The 23198-nt window shown below is 35.9% G+C and overlaps 1 protein-coding gene across 1 annotated transcript in view; it reads right to left on the bottom strand.

The window, feature by feature from the left end:
* Positions 1–23198, bottom strand: part of HMCN1 (hemicentin 1) — a 461890-nt gene that overhangs the window by 240329 nt on the left and 198363 nt on the right. The window contains 4 exon segments of the mRNA XM_033196479.1: positions 703–816; positions 3049–3176; positions 4309–4450; positions 19625–19900. Of these exon segments, the coding sequence (XP_033052370.1) occupies positions 703–816; positions 3049–3176; positions 4309–4450; positions 19625–19900 (660 nt within the window).

Here is a 23198-nt window from a genome sequence, read left to right as displayed (position 1 = left end):
TTCTTTTTCCCGTAATTGGAAGAACTGAAACAGAAGCAGAAGCAGGGCTTTTTACACAGATATCTACAGTCAGCAGCTGAGCCTGAACCAGGATCCAAGTGTATTCTCACCAAGGTCAAGTGGCATATAACCATTATTTTATTATGGAATCACAGAGGTGCAATCTTTATGATACAACTATAGAAAGATGATTTCTATAATTGAGACAAGCGTTTACCATGTATGATGTAGCTGACCTATCAATAAATACATTTGTCTTTCAACTATCTGTAAGCTTCAATGTGTATCTTTATTTGAACACTTTATAGAAAGTATCCTTGTGAATCCAGAAAACTTTTTAATAGTGAGAGCCATCATCTCTAAGAAAAGTGAACTAAAATCAGTGGAGTTATTTTAAACGTTAACGGAGTATTCTTGGATAATTTTCTTCAGGAAACAATCCTAAACTAACAAAGAGAATGTTCAGCTGGATTAGCAAAGGCGAACTTTTCCTGCTTTGATTTTCACAGTCCTGTAATCCATACCAGATGTCAAATCCTGAAATTCAGAGTTGAGAATTTTGAACTATTGTCTGCAGTGAGATCATAAACACATTTTATGGGGCTGCTAAGTCACACACCAACACAAAGTTTTAACAAATCATTTTTTAAAAAAGAAAACAAAACTAAGTGAACCAGACACAAACATACTGAAGAAATGTACCTTTGAACCATTTAACTTGAGGTGGAGGAACACCAGAGGTTTTGCATTCCATAACGGTTATATCCCCAAGGGCAACCAGGAGCTCGCTCTGAACTACCATCAACTTAGGGGCTTCTGAAAAAAACAAACACGCAAATAGTCAACATTTAGCACAAGACCAGATGGGTTTTGTTTATGTTTAGTAAATGAACCAATTTAAAAATCTATCAGAACTTATGTGCTTGTGGCCATTTCAATATTTATAAACCAAAAGAAACTCTCGTAATGCACATGCACATATGTATTTGTGATAAAAAGATCACTTATCAAGGTCACAGAAATTATATCAGGAAAAAAATAATGACTAAAACAAAAAATAATTATGATAAAACAAACTCCAAAAAAATTACGAAACTAATTGAAAGTTCTTTAAGAAAAAGAGTTATTTAAGGAAAGAAACATCTTAGAAATCAGAATACATCTTAGAGAAACAATACAACAAGAACAGAGAGAGGAATAATTCTAAGAAAAATATAATCAAAAGAGGGATAATGGTAAGACCGACAGCTAAATTAAGACTTGAGGATGATATAACTGTAGATGAATTTGTTAATATTTTCTACATCATTTTAAGGATATTCATGTCTAACTACAGGAAGATATTTGCAGTCCAAGCCTAAAATTTGCATTTACAAAAAGTAGAGTCTCCTGGTTTTGACCCTTCTTTTTCCTGTGATGCTAAATACAGACATTCTCTAAATTTCTGTTCTTCATTCTGTTTGCTTCACTTGCTTGCCTAATGGTTCAGTTTACTCACACATTTTGTCTCAACGAGATATTTTAGGACTTCCTAGCTTCAGCTGAGGTATTTTTAAACAAAGCTAAGTTAACTTCTCACAGATCATATAATGTTTCTGCTAGAATACCTTCAGTGATTCCCACTGCTTTCAAAATTCCATAGAATCTCTTTCAAAAATCACAAATGGGTGCATAGTTTTTTTTTAACCTTACCCTCCATTACACTTCCTTACTTATCACAAGGTACAGAGCTTCACTGATAGTCCAAAACACAACAGACTTTTACTTTCCTATCTTCTTTGCCTTTCCTAAAGCTATTTCCTCTTTGTAAAATGCCCTTTGCCACAATCCTTAAAATCCCACTCATTCCTCCAGACTGAGCCTAAATCCTGTCTCCTTTGAGAAATCTTTGCTAATTCCTCAGTCTGAATTAATCTTCCCCTCTGCCAACCTCCCACTGTAGTACTTGTCTGTCTGCCTTGTTATATTCCTGTATATATCCACCCCCATTGTATAAATTCTTGAAAAGTAAAGGCTACATGACACACATTTTAAAAATTTTACACTCCACAGTCTCCAGCACAGCAATTTGCATGCTGCATCTCTAGAGGTGCTTAATAAGTTAAAATCAATGTGTTTAACATTAAGGCTTCTACGTGAATGAACCAAAATTTGTTTTCACAATGGAAGTAGAATTCGGTTTCAGTCACTTGTTCCACATTCCCAACTGTTTTTCCCTCTACACCGGGGTATTCTGTGAACATTTTTATTTCACTTATCTCCAAATCTGAGCTCACTTTCCATCTAAACGTATTCACCATGTGCCTTCTTTATTTCTATAAATGAGACCACTTCTTTCCAGACTCTCAATTCAATACTTGTGACATTTTTGTTCTCTCCCTCACCTATACCTTCAAGTACAATTCTCTATTTTTATTATCTCTTTTGAATCCTTTCTTCACTACTGACAGTTTCATTATCTTAGTATGAATGAGACTGAATAAGAATGAATGAAAGGGTGGATTGCTAGCAATTGATTATTCACAATTTATAAGCTGGATCTGAGTATATGACACCTTTATCCTTTATTTGACTAAGAAAGACAAAATTAAATAGAAATATTCTATAGAATAATTTTCATGAAGTACGCTTCCAATAAATGTTTAAGTTTGGAGGGGGAAATTGAAGATAAAAAGTAAAAATTATATACAGTTTTGAATATAAGTAGAAATTATAAAATGGAAGTTAAGCTAGAAAGGATATAGAATTTATTAATGTAAAAGTAAAATATTGCAGAGAACAGATGAACAGTGGAAAGACAGAACTTTGTGGACAATATGAAATTATTCCATTAACCTGGAAGCTTCCTTGATTTCTGTTGACTAATGAAGCTTTTCACTCTATGAAGTTTTAACTTATTTACAATATTTGCTTCAATCAGTGTGTGAAATGAATGAAGTATAATACTATGTATACAATACTAATATTAATTTTTCAAAAAAGTGCTTTTGCATTGCTTGATGTGATATTCATCCTATTTTAATTGCCTTTTAAAGTGATTATACTTGCCAATGTATCTGAGAGTAGAACTCTGTTTATCTGTTCCAGCTGAATTACTCGCTAGGCAACCGTAGATCCCTGCATCTTTGGGAGCTGCATTTTTGATAAATAAGGTACCATCTGAGGTCATCCTATATCTATGAATAAAAAACAAAAAGAATATAAAATTGAAAATACCATAATAGTAATATCAAGATAATATAGTGCTTTCCTTTAAAATATTTTCAAATCTTTTAGAGTTATATTTTTGGTGTTGATTGCAGAAATGGTTAACATCATTATTTTATAAGCAGAAATGCAATAATAATAATAATAATAATAACAACAACAACAATATCATGTATCCAGTGTTGGATACATGCCAGTCACTGCTCTAGAAACTTTACTTTTATTTATATCTAAAATTTTCCTAATACCCTAATGAGTTAAATACTATGAATATCTCTGTTTTACAGGTGAGCAAAGAGGTTACAGAACTCACCCAAAGTCAGAGTTAGTAAATGGAAGAACTGGAATTTGCACCCAGGCAATCTTGCTCCATGTGGTGAATTGCTATACTAGACCGTTCTTCAAAATGAAAACTCCAGAGATGTAATGTCTCATGTCACACAGTGAGTCTGTGAGGAGTCTAGGAATAGACTCTGACTCAACTTGCTGGATAATACCTATGACCTCTTCACTGCCAAACCCAGAGTAATGGAAGCCCCATGGCTGGATACTTTGTTGTTTATATTCCACGTGTTTATTATACTCTAGGAGCATGAGTGGATTCAATGCCTTTAAAAAGCACCCAGTGGAATTAAATGCTTCCCACTGTAGTTTGGCAAAAATGGAAGTAATTACAAAGAATGTCTGTACACATTTTAATTAGAGCTACTGGTCTGTTCTTGATCTCTCTCTTCTGTTAAATCTAGGACAATGCCTTTAATAGATTTGTTAAAACTATATGTTATTTTACCTCACAAAAAGTTTATTATCCTCATTTCAATTACTCAAGTTAAACTAACTGTTTTGGTGCTATGGTTGCAACTCAAAGTATTGGGAAGCACTTGGTCCCAGCTATTGAATTCAAGACTTAATAACCTCAAACTTTATAAAGTCATCATTTATATTATTTTTGACATTCACAGCCTGTTTATAAAATGTAAAGCTATGTATGTTGGTCAAACCTCACTTAATATTAGGGATTTAGTCATATTAGTTTGGTCTAGAAGTCTCATCAATTTTCCTCACTCAATAAAAACAAAGAACATGATACAAACCCAGTACCTGTGTGAACCCACGATAAACATATCATTAACGGTCCAGGCGATCTTTGGTTTGGGATAACCTGTTGCAGAACACATGATGGAGACCTCAGATCCTCCTGTGAAAGACTGATTCTTGGGCATCACAGTGACTTTGGGTGGTTCTGCAAATAAAAGTATATGTATGTAGAAAAAATGCCAATTTATCTTGATGTTAGAAGCTTCCTATGTTAGCAGATTTGTAGGTTTTTTACCACCACACCTTTATTGCCTTCCTCTGTGGATGACCCCCATCATAGATACGTCAGGAAAGAAACCAGTGGTAATGAAAACAAGGGAAGTAAACTCTCTTTGAAAGTTAAATGAATTTGATCCCGATGTTATATTGTTGTGTTTCCACTGGTTACCATGAAGCCCCTTACTGGCTTCCTTCCCCTAGCCGACCTACAGTTTGTGCCACTAATCTGATACTTCTCTATGAACCTGTTCCAAGGCAAAGTCTCTAGATAGAACTTTTGGCTCTTTCTAGACAACGAATGTAGGATTGGAGCCACAGCTTGTCCTGACTATGCTGTCTGCTTTGTTCAACTTGATCTTTCTCTTTTTATTTATTTGATCATAACTTTGTTAAGGTCAGAAACCATGTACTCATATTATCCCATATTCTATTATATTCTATAGCATTTAACCTCCCTTGTATATCATGCAGTGGCTTGTATATAAAAGACACTTAAAACTTTTGATGGACTGCAGTTTCCTAAACTGTAACCTGGCTCTGAATTGTAATCTCTGCCAGTCTCTCCCAAGATCCTGCTACATTGGTCATTTGACTCATGTCCGTGCATCCACAGGACCTCAACTTAACAAAAAATGTCAGTTATTCAAACTTTCTGTTTCATTACACTTCTATGACAGGAAAAAGACTTTTGAAAATGAAACACTAAATCAGGAATTTATCATCAAAAAGAAAACAGTTCTCTGAGATAATTCTGGGATGTTGATATATTTGTCTTAATAGATTACATGTTTTACATCTATGTTGCTACACAGTAAGAATTAATCTTCAAAGAAGGTACCATCAATGAGATATTAAGTAACTCCTAATGTAAATATCCACCACTCAATAAGGTAAACAAAAGTAAATTAATTTCCAGTGTTTGAAACAGTCAGATTTCATGAGTATTAACAGAAATAAATAAATTCATTCAATGACATCTGTTTTTTGCACAATTATTATGTGCCAGGCACTGTGCTAACTTGCAGGGACACACAGATGACTCCAACAGGCATGCTGTCTGCTTTCCATTTAATTTGGTTTTTACTATAAATAAAATTGAGAAATTCAGTTAGCCAGTTAGATGTGAATATATTTATGATATATCTTTCCTGTAAGTTGGTCTGCAAATTGTGGCTTAGTTTCACTAAGGAACCATTAGCTTGGGAGAATCTCTGTACATGTGAAAGAGATACAAATGGTACTGCTGGGCGGCAGCAGCTACACAACTGAAGGAAGTTAATTAGTGCCTAATTGCTAGCAGCTTACAATTGTCCCCCTCCTCTTTTTTTCCTGTTTACATTGTGTTTTTCAAATTATGATCTAGTCTTTGAAGTTAATGTTTGCAGGATTTTTTCCAGTCCATGAATTTAGTTGATAGCCCCATTATTCCATGGATTCTTGTTGGTGAGCACAGGGCTAGAGAAATGTGTGAGGTCAAGGGCAGACTGACTATGGCCAGTAAGTTCAAATTGTGATTCCATCTGGAGTCCATCAATTCTGAAATTCTGAAGGACTGCACATGCTGTAGGGATGTTGCAGATAATCTTCAGGGGATAAGGGGGAAAAAATGAACAGTTCTTTCTCTTCAGAATTTATTGAAACGCACATTTATTCATTCCCATCTTCCTAAAATGTTTCTCGTGTCTAGCTATTGACATGGAATTGCTGCAAAGATTCAAGCAACTCTCAGAATTTTTGTCCAAACTTGGTGTCTTCCAATACAGTCTGCCAGAAAAGGCCTGGCATCTCTCCCAGCAAGAATCCCACTGGTAGGCTCTGTAGTTCAGATATCAAAGTAAAAATAAGCCAGTTACCCAAACCAGGATGCAGAGAGCTAAGAGGTCATTGAGCAAATACAGCCTGGATATAGGGTGCTACTCAGGGTCATGAAATAAGTCTGTGTGCAACACACAGATGGGATGACATCATACCACAGGAGGTTAGAAATTACCATTCCCCTAGAACATTCCTGCTGATTGCCGGGCATGGTTGCTCACGCCTATAATCCCAACGCTTTGGGAGGAAGAGGCGGGTGGATCACCTGAGTTTGAGAGTTTGAGACCAGCCTGACCAACATGGAGAAGCTCCATCTCTACTAAAAATACAAAACTTAGCCAGGCGTGGTGGCACATGCCTGTAATCCCAGCTACTCAGGAGGCTGAGGCAGGAGAATCTCTTGAACCTGGGAGGTGGAGGTTGCAGTGAGCCAAGATCATGCCACTGCACTCCAGCCTAGGCAACAAGAGTGAAACTCCTCACAAAAAAAAAAAAAAAAAGAATATCCCTGCTGATAAGATACTTAGAAAGAACATGAACAAATTCAGAGGAGCAAAATTAGATTTCCACCAAATAACAGTTGAATAAAAATGGTCAAAATGAATTAGCCTTTACTTAATCAGGTTAAATAATGATATAATAGATCTCACTATAGTTACTTCAACTGCTAATTTTTTAATTCCTAGAAAAACCTCCTTACTTTAATGAAATAGTTTCAATGGAGCAAGAACATGGAAGTGAAGAACCACAGTTCAACTCCATCAATGGAGTAACATCATTTGCCAACTAACAAACTGAATCTGCATCTCTTTATGTGCAATGTAAAACCCCATTCGGATAGGAAAAATACATAGTACTAATGTTGGATTTATAATTCCGGAGTTCAATTTTAGGTTTTGGAGAGAAGTAATCCATTTTTACTTGAGATTTCCAATTTCATATCACCACCATCATCATTGTCACCATTATCATCACCACCACCACCACCATGAGCAACCAACACCATCATCATCAAGAACAACTTGCTTTTGATAGCCAAAGCAATGGGAACACAGCACTCTAGTAGGTGGCAAGGTATTAATTTGCTTTTTATTTTTTAATTATAACAAAAGCAAAATATATGGTTTTGTAATTTCTTATCAATAATTTAGAAGAATTAAATATAAATATAAAATAAAAACCAACACTACTTTAAGAATTGGGTATCTTAATACACTATCAATGGTAAGATTAGCAAAAATGAAGTGTAAGCGGCCATGAAAACAGCTATCTCATTGCCTACAAAGACTAGGGAAGAAAAAAATCTCACCTAACTCTCTTGGAAACTGCCAACACTATCTTCAAGCTCGGGAGACATATTTCCTGTCAGCTGGGTCTGATTTGTTGCTCTTAAGCCTCTGGTAGGAAATTTCTCAAAGAAAATATCTAAGGACTTTTTCTTCAAGGTTATTTAATTACCACCAACGAATTAATTAGATAATGCAAATGATTTAATTACCTATGTCACAATTAGCAATATTTATCACCACTGGTATATTTAGAATACTTGGGTAAATTTCTATGTGTTTTCATTTTTTCAGCCAACAAACATTTATTGAGTACTGACTATGTTTCAGACACTTTATGTCTTCAAAGATCTCACAGACACTATGAAGTATATTATGCAAAATTAGGAACTAAATCTCTTTCTAGTAGTCAGTTCATTGAAATAGGAAAGTGGTGCTTTCCTTCCGTCAGTGCCTATTACATTCCAGGTATCTAACTCTAGACCAATCATTTATTTTCCACACTAATACTATGTAGTAAGTGTTACTGCCATTTTACAAATAAACTATGACTCAAAATGGTTAAATAATTTGCCCAGTCACTCAAAGGTGGAGCTGGAATTCAAATGCAGACATTGCTTGCTCCATGGTTTCTGTCTATAACTTAATGGGAAGTAATAGTACCTACCTCATGGCATTATTATGGATTAGCTAGGTTAATACACATAAAACACCTAGAACAATGCCTGGCATGTAGTAGGCATGATGTAACCTTTGCTATTATTAGTAGTATTCCTCTATATAGCAAAGTGTGATAAAGAATGACCAAATAAAGTACTATAGCATTTAAAATACATCTGTGCATATGTACTATCTAGACATTTACAAATGAAAGTTGATCAACACAATCCTCACACTTACATACTCCATTTAGATTATATACCCTATTTCAGCCTGTGCACGCTGGCTCACACCTGTAATCCCAGCATTTTGGGAGGCCAAGGTGGGAGGATCACTTGAACCCAGGAGTTCAAGACCAGCCTGAGCAACAGGGTAAAAACCTCTCTCTACTAAAAATACAAAAATTAGCCTGGCATAGTGGTGCACGCCTGTAGTCCCAGCTACTACTTGGCAGACTGAAGTAGGAGGATCACCTCGGCCCAGGAGGCAGAGGTTGCAGTGAGCTGAAGGTTGCAGTGAGCCGAAAGTTGCAGTGAGCCAAGATCGCACCACTGAACTCCAGCTTAGATGTGAATGAGACCCTGTCTCAAAAAAAAAGATTATATATCCTATTTAAAAACAATATTTGTTATATCTTATTTAATTCTTCTGAAATTTGAAATATTTCTAGATACTTAAAATTTACGGCCGGGCGCGGTGGCTCAAGCCTGTAATCCCAGCACTTTGGGAGGCCGAGACGGGCGGATCACGAGGTCAGGAGATGGAGACCATCCTGGCTAACACGGTGAAACCCCGTCTCTACTAAAATATACAAAAAATTAGCCGGGCGAGATGGCGGGCGCCTGCAGTCCCAGCTACTCGGGAGGCTGAGGCGAGAGAATGGCGTAAACCCGGGAGGCGGAGCTTGCAGTGAGCTGAGATCCGGCCACTGCACTCCAGCCTGGGCGACAGAGTGAGACTCCGTCTCAAAAAAAAAAAAAAAAAAAAAAAAAAAATTTACTACAAACTTCAATAAAATAGGTAAAATTAGATTTTTTCCTCTGTTTTACTGATGGAAAAAGCGTGCTACTTACCATGTCACGTGGCACATGTTAAAAAGAGTATGATAATATAATGAGCACGTGGTTATAATATTATTTTCATACTTAGTGAAGTAATTCTCATCATTAAATACTGACTTCATCAACCATCTTGAGATATATTTCCTTTTTTGTTGCAATGTTCTCTCTGGTGACATGGCCTAATTAATGACAGACATCTACCCTTTCCTGATACCACAGAAGACAATTAATACTTCTAATGTTCATACAGAAATAACATCAAGGAGAAAATGAGGCTTTGTCTGGCACTTTGATTTCCATGTCACAACATGTGATTACGGAGGAGATGTCAGCTACACGTTAAATATACTCAAATTTTACAAGGACTCCTGGGTTGGTCCTCAGCCTTAAAAATCCTCCTTATAAGGGAACAACCAGTGGAATCAACAGAAAACTATTTATGTTGTCAGATAAATAGGAAAACAATCTTAAAACCTTAAACTCCTACTATATATGTAAAAACTTCCCCTTCTCTCCCACACTTATGTAAGCTTTACTCAGAAGCAGTATAAGCATTTGAAAATTAAGCAGCCACTGTATCAACTTAATAGTGACAAATTGCTTTAGCCTATTTTGTAAAATTTTGCAAAAGTCACTCACATGATTTTGTTTCTAAATTGGGGTGAATTAATAATATAAACAATAGTTTAAAAATAACAACTACAAATTTTTCATGAGATAATTACCAGATTTTGTTCTAAAATATGGTTTTAAATGCAAGCAGTAATATGCTGGCTTGTGTTGCAACTGGAAAAGAAAGTACTCACATAATGACATTTCAAACTGCTGATGCGATTCAAATAACCCATTGAAGTTAACATGGAAACATGACAGATAAGGGTAATGATCAAGACTTCCCTATAGTGTTATTGCTACATTGAGGTTCATTCAGCAATTAAGAAATTATACATCTATTGGGTGCAATTATGCTTTTTCCCTCTGTGCAAGGCACTATGGGTTTAAAAAATGACAATGTGATATTGTGAAATATATATTTTGCTTTGTCCCATTTCCTGACATATAGCTCCTAAAATCCTTTGAATCTCGGTAGTGATAAAAGTTTATTTTGCATGCTAATTGGTGACTGGTGGTACCCAGATGGCTTCAGGATGGGGCTAATCACCAGAAAGACCAAGGCAGGATGGAACTTTCAACCCCACCCTCAAAATCCGAGGAGATGAAGGCAGAGATGATCACTGATGGCCCGCCATGTCATCAATCATGTCTACAGAAGGACATCTCCATAAAAACCAAAAACAAAAAAGCCAGAGTTTGGAGAGTTTCTAAAATAGCTAAACATGCAGAGAATAGCCGAACGCATAGAGGTTCCTGGAGGATGGTGTGAAGCTGTGTGCCTGCTTGATCAGAAGCATAGGAAGCCCAGGGCTTGTGAATGGCATTTAAAGTATGTGCAGTTTGGTGGGATTAAGCCCTTAACCTGTGGGGTCTCATGCTAAATGAGTTGATTTCTGAATTGAATTAAATTCATGGGCACCCAGTTGGGGCCTAGAGAGTTGGACATTTGGTTGTTGGTGTGGAAAAAAAACTTACACATTTAGAAGTGCTGTAAATTGAAATTGACCATAGTAAATAATAGCAGTCTGTGAGGATTAGATGAAGTAAAGTATGCTATCAACTCCCAAAATTTAAAAAAATGTTAGTTGGTAGCTTTCTTTAAATAATTTATTGGGTTGATATGTTTGCTAATTGCTCATTTGGTCTCTCTTCCCAGCAGTCAATACATTGAGAAAGGAGTATCGTTTTTCCTGCTACTGCATTCTATCATTTAGCCTCTCCAACACTTAGACATCTTTTCCACCAGCTCACTTAAAGCCATCAGGTTTGGCTTAATACACATTTTCACATAGTCTATTTTTGCTGAAAATTAAAATGTCCACAGTGTATCACTTCTTCATAACAATTTTCTTATACACCTTGAATTACTTATTAAGTCATCCTTTTTTACTTTTGTTTTTGTTTTTGTTTGAGATGGAGTCTTGCTCTGTCACCAAGGCTGGAGTGCAGTGGCACAATCTCAGCTCACCACAACCTCCACCTCCTGGGTTCAAGTGATTCTCCTGCCTCATCCTCCTGAGTAGCTGGGATTACAGGCACGTGCCACCAGGCCTGGCTAATTTCTGCATTTTTAGTAGAGACCAAGTTTCACCATGTTGGTCAAGCTGGTCTTGAACTCCTGACCTCAAGTGATCTGCCTGTTTTGCCTCCCAAAGTGCAGAGATTATAGGCATGAGCCACCGCACCTGGCCCTTTTTTTTTTCCTTTTATAATCTAAATAATTCTAATTCTTTAGTCTTTCCTTCTAAGTTCTATTTAGAGACCCTTTAATATTTCTCTCTTTTAGGTTTCAGACAGCATTCTCTTCATCTAAAATTAAAGTACTCTAACGTCTTTATAGTCCATAGATTCCTTGGATGAAAGGCAAAAGTAACTGAAACATGATATTCATTCATACATGTTATTGCACGAAATTGGAATGTTTTATAACAGAAACTTGCCCCTAACTATGGAGATGGTAGATTACATTTGGCAGATAAATTAAGTGAATACCCAATTTTTCCTATAGAAAAGCCTAATTTAGTTATCAGTTGAAATTCTGCATTTATTCCTTTTCATAGACCCCATTTTGGTTCAGAAAGAATTTAAAGGACTTTACTCTGTAACACAGTCCTACAAAATTCCAGATCCTTAAGCTTTCAAATATGAATGTTTGTAGAATCAGATGATCTAACTTGACATTTTAAGTCTGATTGCTTTATGATACTTTTTAATTTAGAAATAATTCCATGTGGTGGATGCTTGTTAAGTACCAAATAGATTTTTAAAATATGTAGAATAACTTCTGAAATGTTATAGATACGAGATAAACTTCCCAACAAGTGGAACAGTTATAAGTAATCCATTCTGAAGACCAAGTGAGGTCATCATCTCAACACCAAAGGTCTTCAGGTGAATTCTATGTACTTACCATTTTTAAATATATCTCATACTCTTTAAAAAGTATTTAGAGGGCTAGGTGCGGTGGCTCACACCTGTAATCCTAGCACTTTGGGAGGCTGAGGCGGGCAGATCATGAGGTCAGGAGTTCGAGATGAGCCTGGCCAGCATGGTGAAACCCCATCTCTACAGTGATTTTCAGGGAGCAAGGGAAGATAACCATAAGGTCTCACTGCCTGAGGGGTCAGGCAAAATACAGCCATATTTTTCTTCTTACAGACAGCCTATAAATGAATGTGCAAGTAGGAGAGATATCACTAAATTCTTTTCCTAGCAAGGAATATTAAATATTAAGAACCTAGGAAAAGAATAGCATTCCTGGGGGGAGGTCTACAAATGGCCACTCTGGGAGTGTCTGTCTTATGCGGTTGAGATAAGGACTGAAATACGTCCTGGTGTGCTGCAGTACCCTTAGGCTCATCAGGGTGGGGAAAAATTCCCGCCCTGGTGAATTTGAAGTCAGACCAGTTCTCTGATCTCGAATCCTGTTTTCTGTTGTTTAAGATGTTTATCAAGATGATACGTGCACAGCTGAACATAGACCCTCATCAGTAATTCTAATTTTGCCCTTGCCTTGTGGTCTTGCTTTGCCCTTTGAAGCATGTGATCTTTGTGACCTACTCCCTGTTCATACAGTCCTTCCTCTTTTGAAATCCCTAATAAAAACTTGCTGGTTTTGCAGCTCAGGGGTCATCACGGTCCTACCAATATGTGATGTCACCCCCAGAGGCCCAGCTGTAAAATTCCTCTCTTCGTACTCTGTCTCTTTATTTCTCAGACCAGCCGACACTTAGGGAAAATAGAAAGAACCTATGTTGAAATATTGGGGGCTAGTTTTTCTGATAAACATATTTAAATAAGCTTTAAGTCATTTTAAAAAGCAGTAATTTTGTGGCATAAGCTGATACCATTCCTCAGTTATTTCTACTAAAAACACTTTTACCACTCTACTGAAAAGAACTTATACCACTCTACTGAAAAGAACTTATACCACTCAACATGCAGTGATGGAACTGTTGTCGTATGCTTATACCTAACAGAACTAGGAGCTGCCTACAAATAAACCTTGGGAAGAATTATTTTCTCCAAAATAAACTTTTTAGAACTCAACTTTTTAATATTTAAGGGAATATATCACTAGATCCTTACCTTATAATCTATACTTCCATTTATATAAAGCAGATAGGAGATGTTTCTTCTTATAAATTGACCTAAAATCTATTTTTATCTTAAATTCTGATGCTTTTCTTTTTGAGAGGCATTATTTGTTAATTTATGTTCTTAGTTATTTCTTATTTTTAAACATTTATTTTTTCAATTATGTTAAATATGAAAGTGATAAAGCACATTCTCAATATCTAGAAAACAAAGAGAACAAATTACTCATACATAATTCAATCCTCTAATAAAATTAATGTGAGCATTTAAGAAAATTTAAATTCTATTTACACAAAGTTTAAAAATAATCCATTTCTTTTAAGTATTTTTTCAAGTACAGAAAAGCATGAAATGATGTATGAAAAATGCAAGTTAACTTCCTGAAGTAGATCTTAAAAAGGAAAAACAAAAAAACTACAAGTCAAAAAGTCACTTATAGTTCTGCTGCCCCCAAACAATCATGTACACATTTTGTATATATCAATCTAGTTATCTTTTTTCTCCTAGCATAGCAGTATCGGCTTCCATTTGTTTGTTTGCATAGCTGGACTTTTGAGTCTTATGGTAAACCCTGCTTGAGGGTATTCCTTTCCTGGGGAATTTCCTGTGTCTAAGGATACCATTATCCTCGTGGTAAGGAATTCTCATAATGAAGTAAGCATATCAACTCATTCACATTCTCACATGCTCATCAGTGTGGCTGATTCAAACAGTCATAGCTTCTGAGGTTAGCTTTGCCTCCCAAGGCTTTTTTGATGAGTTGGTAATGAGCTTGATAATAGTCACTGAGGGAAGTTCACCAGTTCTTCATACCATGGCTTCTCCAATTTGGATTTTTTTGTTTTTCCTTTTTAAGATCTACTTCAAGCAGTTAAGTTGCATTTTTAATAAATCATCTTAAGAAAGCTATATATTTGGTATTTTTCTTGAACTGTTGGACATTTGAGAATGTCCTTTTGATGGCTTTTTATAGGAAAGACAAATTAACTGGATTAAATTCTTGGATTCCATTTTTTGTTTAAAACTACTTGCATCTTTCTTATTATTGTGTCAGTTGGAATTCTCAATTGCAAACAACAGAAACCAGGTTGGCTGACTTAAGTAGAAAAGGAATTCATTGGGAAATTTTTTTCTGAGGTACAGAATCAAAAGGAAACTGGATATCAGATAGAAATGGTGTGGCTAGACCGCTGAGAACACAGCCAACATCAGTCTGTTAAAGTGATGGTGAAGGGCCACTGGGACATTTGCTTCTGCTGTTGGACTCTAAATTCCATGATGCTGCCAAAATTGGAATTTTTTAAGTGTTCATGGTCTTGGCAAGAGTGAAAGTCCCACTGGGAGCATATTAGTGGCTGGCTGTGGGTCATGTGATCTAGGGAATAAGGAAAATGAATTATCTGACCTCACTTGTTTTCTGCTTCCCACCAAGATAATAAATAATTCCTCCCCAAATTAGGGAAAGTATTCAGACCCTAAGAGCAAAATTATGACAAATATCCACTGCAATTATCTTCTAGCTTTTAGCATAAGAAGTCAGACACAAATCTGATTTTATCTTTCTGTTTACAATGGGTTTAGTCATATGCTTATGGGGAATGAGTAGATTCTCCTACCAGTAATTTCAAATTCAGCCAGGATGTGTCTAGATGAAGTTCTCCCTTCATTTACCTTGGTTAGTCTACTCACTCAAGACAACTTTTTCTCCCTAGAACAATTTTCTTCAATTATATCTCGGACTATTTCTTTAGTTTCAATTGTCTTTGTTTCCTAAACTCCTATAAATTTTAGATTAAACTTCTTTTTTTAATTTCCACTTAAAAAATCATATTATTCAACTGTTAGTTCTTTTCCTCAATATTCTGAAAGACTTCTCAAATTTATGCACCACATCCATGATTTTTTATATAGTATAAATTCTGCTCTTCAGTGCCTCTACTACATATTCGCACTAAAATTTGCATTTTAAAAATCAAACCTTTTCTGACTTCTTCCATTCCACTTGTTATTATTACTATTATTATCATTATTATTGAGACGGAGTCTCACTCTGTTGCCCAGGCTGGAGTGCAGTGGTGTGATCTCAGCTCACAGCAACCTCCGCCTCCCAGGTTCAAGAGAGTCTCCAGCCTCAGCTTCCCAAGTAGCTGGGACTACAGATGTGTGCCACCATGCCTGGTTAATTTTTGGTATTTTTAGTAGAGACAGGGTTTCACCATGTTAGCCAGGATGGTCTCAATATCCTGACCTCATGATCTGCCTGCCTCAGCCTCCCAAAGTGCTGGGATTACAGGCATGAGTCACCGTGTTCAGCCCATTCCACTTATTATTGTCCTTTTGTCTTAGCCGGTTCTTGCTTTATGTTATGGTTTGAATGTGTCTCCCTGAATTTGTGTGCTGAAAACTTAATCTCCAATGTAACAGCATTGGGAGATGAGGCCTCATGGGAGACGTTTAGGTTTCTGCCCACATGAAAACATGAATACCCTTATTTAAAAAGCTCACAGGAGTAGATGTGCTCTTTTGCTTTCTTTGTCTTTCTGCCTTCTACCATGTGATGATGCAGGAAGAAGGGCTTCACTCTTCACTAGATGCCCCAGTCTTGATCTTGGACCTCCCAGCCTTCAGCACTGTAAGCCAATAAATTTCTGTTCATTATAAATTACCCAGTCTCAGGGATTCTGTTATAGCAGCAAAAAAACAGACTAAGACACCGTATGAATATACACTGTCATCTAAAAGAAGTGAAGTCTTTTTGAAAGATAATGGGCAGGCCAAATACTTTTTCCCCTTGTCTCTAGAATAATCTGCTTTCAAAGTGTCCACTTCTTCTAAGTATTCCCTGCCTGCCTTATTTTGTTCCTCAGCATTTCTACTTAAGTCCTATGCTTCATTTCCCCCCCCCCACTGTTTTATTTATTTTGATAGTTTTCTGTTTATTCATCTTCAAATGAGGTGACATTCATCCAAAACTAGTGTCTTTTAACAAAGTGTTTGGATGGACTTGACTTCATTCTCACTCTGCTTCTGTTCTGGAGGAGCTGAACCCCCTTTTCAGCTCTGTAGCTGAGTGAGAGTCTGACATACATGGCTCCTTGCCCAGTCCTCATCTATGGAGCTCTTTTGGCTGAGATGTGATGCTCCCCTCTGCAACCATCTGTTTCTAAAATTCCTAACTGACACTCGTATCAATGTTTCTCTTGCTTTCAAATACTTTCATTGGTGGGAAACATACATCCCAGGTTACATATATCCAAGGTTACAATTTTCTACCTGGGACCAGATTGCCTGCTCATTTACTATCCTGCTAGTTTCCTAACTGGATAGTTAGAGCTAGTATGAGAAAATAGCATTCTGGCTTCTTCAAAGAGTAACATTTTCTTTTTGGAGCAAAAAACAGGGACAAAGATATTTCCTATTTTCATGTGAACAGAAAAAGGATTTAGCACTGTTAAGATTTTCATTCCAGTGATCTTAAAATATAGATAAATATTCTATATACATATTTATATAAGAAAAAATCTTTATATGTAATACATATAAAATTCCTCCTAGGATTTTTGCTGCTGTTAATTGCTGCTAGTTTTTAGTATTCTTTAGCTTTGTCTTTTTGAAGTCTTTATATATATTTATTGTCAGGTAAAGAAAGGCTGCAATACTAGACATATACTATCTTAAAGAAGAAAATTCTTGCTAATTATATTTTGTAAAATTACTACAAAAAACTTGTAAAATCTAGATTTTTAACTCTTAAAAGTATTCCAGATAGAAATAGTTCCCAAACACACCAGTGGAAGCATAACAACATAAATGAGGCTGTTAATTAAGCTACTGATTCCCCTCTAAATAAGAAAACTATTCCTAGAGTCAAGTATTCAATCCAAGTATTATTTTGTCTTTTAAGTTTTCTAAAACTATTTGTTATTTCTGGTTTTAAAAAGATTTAACTGCATTAAAGTGAAATTAATTTGTAATGTAAGATTTAATGTCAATAGTTTATCAGCTCTCATATTGTCATAAACTTTAGGTATGGCAGTTTACTTCATCAAATACCCACAGCTTTCCAATAGTGCATTCAACCATAAAATAATACACTTAGGTAACTACACTTAGCAAAAGTCTCTTATTTTTACTGAGCAATATTATCAATTCTAGAGTATATTTTTGTTAGATTTTTGAAACATCCTTTATCATCAAAATTGGCCCCTCAAACTCAAGGCCAACTAGACAGGCCATAAAATAACACCTCTAGACAGATTTACATCACTAATACAGATTACCCAGTAATGATGTACTGTCATACGGTTTTTATATTTATGTTTTGTGTATTATATAACATCTTACCTCAGCACTTTTTTAAATTGTTGGATAATAATAGCTTTATTTTACCAGAAAGAAGAGAGTCAAGGGCTTCTCTTAAAGATACACATTTCTAGATCATATGGTTCATTCTGTAGAATGGATATATATGCTGTTTTCAGAAAATGTCCATGGAATTACTTGAGAAGTCTATTAAAATGCAGATTCCCAGGCCATACACCAGACCTATGGAAAAAGCATCACTTGATGTGGGGTTAGAAATATGCATTTTTTAAAAAGTCCTTGGGTAATTCCTTACTCATGGAAGCTTGAGAATCACCGCTCTAATGCACTAAACAGAAAAATTATGGACTATAATGTTAACTTGGAGAAATAAGGAAGGCTCTGATTTGTTTACACTCATTCTAAGGGACTTCAAACAAAGAACCAAGATCAAATTTCAGAAGTCCATTAGCACTTATTTTATCTGAAACAATCAGTTCGGTAAAATAGTTCCAGAGTTCTAGTAACCCAAGTTGCTAGAACTTGGATCGACTCATATTATCTAGGCAGTTTCATGTGGAAATGTGGTGAACCATTTACAAAAGCAACACTTCCCTAGAGGATTCCTCAGATCAACTAACAAAAGACACACATTCTGATTGCAGCATATATTTCAACTACCAGGGAGAAAACTATAATCAGATGTCAACCATTTTGTTAATTCTCATGGTAGTTTCGCTTTTCTGTCATTAATAACATTCTAAGAGTTAGCCTTGAAACTCAATGGTCATTTTCTTAGGTAACCTTGCTAAAAAGCTACCTGAGACTGTTACTTCAGGCATGTTATAAAATTGTTTCTAATACCACAATCAAATAGACCCAATTCTGGTGCAATCAGTCTCCCACATCAAAGAACTGAAATAAAATATTCTGCTGAGGCAGTAACTGAACCTTTCAGCTTAACAGTGAAAAACTGCCAACAGTAATTTGTTCATTACATTAAGACTCCCAGCTGGTCTATAGACGTTTAGAAGCCAAATATGTTTCCACTGAAAGAGAAACTTTGGAGTGGTTTCTCCTCGTCATTTGATGGTCCTGAACAATATATGTTTAGTAGCCATTAACCACATTGCTCATAAATTTGTTTTCAACTATTGGAACATGTAATCTATGAATACATAATTAAAAATTGGCTCACAATTAGTTTATTTTCAATAGGCACTCGTGTGTGTACATGCGTGTGTAAGACAAATAATGTTAAAAACAACTCTGCTTATGTTTCAACAAAATTTCACCAAGATGAGAAGCATCTTAAACCTTTATTTTAAAGGGATTAGTGAGAATTACTACACAATTTAACAACAAAAGGTAAATTAGTTATGTATGCAAAAACACAGAACTTAAATTGGGAAGAAATTGTTTTTTGACCAATTATTAATTAGTATGTTTTGTAAAAAATCCACAAGATGGATTAAAGAATTTAAAACTATTAAATTATCCAGAGATAATTTTTATATTGTCTTAAAATAAACATCTTCAACTACTATGATTAGTTATGATTGTATTAAAGTTTCCTATTTGTTAGTGATGTTTCAGTTTCCAGTTTTCTTGGCCATAGACCACTGAGTACGCTTAAGCATTCTATCGCTCAAAACGATAATTATTTGGGTAGATACTCTCAGATAGCCAACTTGGGAGGACAAAAATTTTAAAAACAGAAGACAGAAAGACGTCATAATTCAGAATTTACCAAAAGCACTGTACCTTGCACTGTGAGGAAAACTGAAGCGGCTGATGATCCACCTTCACTAGAAACCATACAATGATACTCTCCAGCATCGCTGAATTTCACACTCTTTAGCTCCAATGACAGATTAGTCAAGGTCCTAATTCTCGCTGGCTCTGCCAGTCTGACATCTCTGTCATTCCTGTGCCAGGTTAGATTGTAATCCACTGCGCTGATGATGAGACATGTTAACACTGCTGTCTCTCCAGGAGTGACTGTAACATTTCTAGGCACTTGGATGACTGGAGGCGGTTCTGTGTGAAATCAAAAAATTCAAATCAGGAGATCTAAAAGCCATTTTGCTCACTTACAGATGTGGTTTAAAAACTGAATAAGTATGTATTAAATATCCAGTAGGAAAGATGCAGTGCAACAGAACTTACTCCATTAATGCGTATGACTATGAGTCCCCCCAAAATGATCACTGAAAGGATGCTTTACAAAGTAGTACACAATTACATACCAAAGGATGCTCAAGTCAAAGCTATAAATTATAGACATGAGAGTCCAAGAGGCATGGCAAAAGAGTATAACTTGACTGATTTAGGATTGCAAAATGAGGCCAAGTTTTTATTGATGAAAGTAGCATTTGCAAACTTTTAAATTTTAAAAATATATATTTAGTGTTGTAAAGAAAATAGCACACAAAGGATAGTAGATATGAAAATGACAGTATCATCTTTCAGGGGAGTTACAGTCTCATTAAGAAGACACAGGACAATAGAAGAGTAAGATAAATGTTCAAGCAGAAATGGGGAACAGTTTGATTTAGGAAGTTCAGGTGAACAGTAGGAACAGATCATTAATAAAATTGTACACAGAGCCATATACATAGAAGGCATTGAGTAATGCATGTGTTTCAGATATGGTCAAAGGCCAATTACTAATTAAACATTTAACCAACATTTCTGCAGAAAATCACGTTTCTCTAGTTCGTTGGTTCTTTTTGTTATTTTACTTTAAGTTCCGGGGTATATGTGCAGAACATGCAGGTTTGTCATAGGTGTACGTGTGCCATGGTGGTTTGCTGCACCTATTGACCTGTCCTCTAAGTTCCCTCCCCTTGCCCCCCACCCCCCAACAGGCCCTGGTGTGTGATGTTCCCCTCCCTGTGCATGTGTTCTCTTGTTCAACTCCTACTTATGAGTGAGAACATGCGGTGTTTGGTTTCCTGTTCCTGAGTTAGCTCTAGTTAGTTTTGAGAGTGAATCTAAATTCTCTCTCCAAAGCAGTCTCTGCTCAAATGCTTTAAAATGATCTCCTGTAGCAATACATTATAAATAATGCAGCAATAAAAACTGCAGTGATCTATGCTGGCTAGAAATTCATGTGTCTCTTTTAGTTTAATATGAAAGTGTGTCAAATATTCAAGATCAAACTTTATCCCCATGCTATTTAAAACTATATGTGAGTGCAGATTAATATAATAAGCCTAGAATGAAGACTGAAAACAAGTATACCAAAACCACAGTGGTTATCTCTGAGTGATATAATATGTGTGTTTTCCAAATTTTGTTATATTTATCATTGTTTTCCAAACTGTTTCTAAGTAGTATATGCTATTTTAAGTTAAAAAAATGTTTTATTATTTTGTTATTTTTAAATCTTATGAAAATAGCTAGTGAATACATTGGAAAGAATACAGGACAAAGGAAGCTTTGATTGGAGTCTGGCTAGGGTTCACAGATAAAATGCAGGACATTTTGTTAAATCTGAATTTCAGATACAAATACAATAATATTTCAGTAGAAGTATGGCTCGTGTAATATTTGGGTCACACATATGTGATATTCAAATTTAACTGGACATCCTGTGCTTTTAATTTGCTAAATTTGGTAATACTAGGCCACCTAGTTCTACCCCTAATTAGTTGTGTGACTTTAGATAAGTCAATTTAGTGATATTAATAGTTTAGTTTTTCTATCTGAAAATAAGATGATTAATTTATCATAAAGACTCCTTCTAGCTCTCAGATCCCTATGAAACAAACATGCTGAAGGTTAGACACCACTTTCCAGTGCTGCTCACATCCAATTACTTCTTAATGAAGGAAGAAAGACCCAGCTCTCCTCGCTCAATTCAGGGCCCTCCCAGCTCCAGAGCTGCCTGTAGGCCCTTGCTGCAACTGTAGCTCAATTCCTCTTCTTCCACTTCCCTCATTCCCTCACAGGTGCTTTTCCCTAGGTAACTCTCCAAAAACCCTCTTGCATACAAACTCCACCCCAGATACTAGTTTATAAATATAAATTCAAATAAGTACATGCCAACTTTCTAATAACATACATGAGCAGATGAGATTTGAAATAACGACATATGACACCACCACTGCATAAATACCTCAAGACAAATTAATATTATACACATGGAAATATTTAGACATATGTCAATAAATTTGGTAGGAATAGGGGAGTGATGAGGGAGAATTACAGCAGTTTGTGAAGGAGGCTAAGATTATGGACTATCAGAAATAACCTGTTCTAGGAGTACAAAGAGCAGCCATTCCTGAGTGAAAGTAGGCTGGGATTAGGGTAGCAGAAAGGAAACCTCAATAATGAGGGAGGAAAAGTGACAAGCGTAGGCTTGGGATATTAGGACCATGAGACTGAGAATCAGGAGGCCAGGAATCTACATCTTACGACCTGTCTACCCATTTGATCGTAAACAGGTCACTTGCTTTCTCTGGGTTCTGTTTCATTAGCTATAAAATGATAAGGTGGTGTAAGATTATTTCCAAATCTTAGCCTTTCTAAAAGAATATTCTGTAATTATAATTTAAGGTTTCCTGTCACTGATATGCCCTTGACAAGTTTTCTCTCTTCAGATTTTTACCTAAACTCAGAATTTTAGTACTCTCTCTGTGTGTGTGTGTGTGTGTGTGTGTGTGTGTGTGTGTGTGTTGGGTGAAGGTCATTGTGTTAGTAAAACAATTCAGTACAGATAATTAATATAACTTAGTATCAAACTAAACTACTAAATGTAATTTGAAAAGAATAAGTTTTTCATGCTTCTGCAGTTTCACTCATTAGATTCTATGTGTTTATATTCAATAAAATAGAAGAACAATGCTTTCTACACCTATTGTGCATTTAAAACAATCAATAACCCAATAACTAACATTTCAAATGAACCAAAAGTCCTCAAACATGTCAACTAGGAAAAAAGTGCTGGCAAAATCTGAAGCGACATATTGATAGAACTTGGGCATTTTTTAAACTGCTCTTGGGTGTTCCTTGACTTTATAAAATAAAATAATACCCATAATGGCATGAGAATATTAGTGTTCAATAGTGCTTTGTTTCCTAATACCTCTTTAAAAAATATAAGATCTAATTATCCTGTGAATTTGCACCTGATTCCAGTGTGCTGATAAGTAGTTACAGTGTAGTGGCTGAGCTGGGACCTCAGCCTAGGCTAGGGGAAATTCACAAGTGGGTGGAGCTTAAAGACTGGCATACTAGGCAACAGCTAACCCAGAAAACAAAAAGTCCACTCTTTCAAGTTCAAAGGGGCACTCACTTGTGACTTCTGCTGTTATAGTCATTGCCCTTGCCA

This window comes from Trachypithecus francoisi, unplaced genomic scaffold, assembly GCF_009764315.1.
Source record: "Trachypithecus francoisi isolate TF-2019V2 unplaced genomic scaffold, Tfra_2.0 Lachesis_group5, whole genome shotgun sequence".
NCBI classification, from domain to species: Eukaryota; Metazoa; Chordata; class Mammalia; order Primates; family Cercopithecidae; genus Trachypithecus; species Trachypithecus francoisi.
Note: the sequence above shows the minus strand (reverse complement) of the source record. Positions and strands in the feature narration are given on the sequence as shown.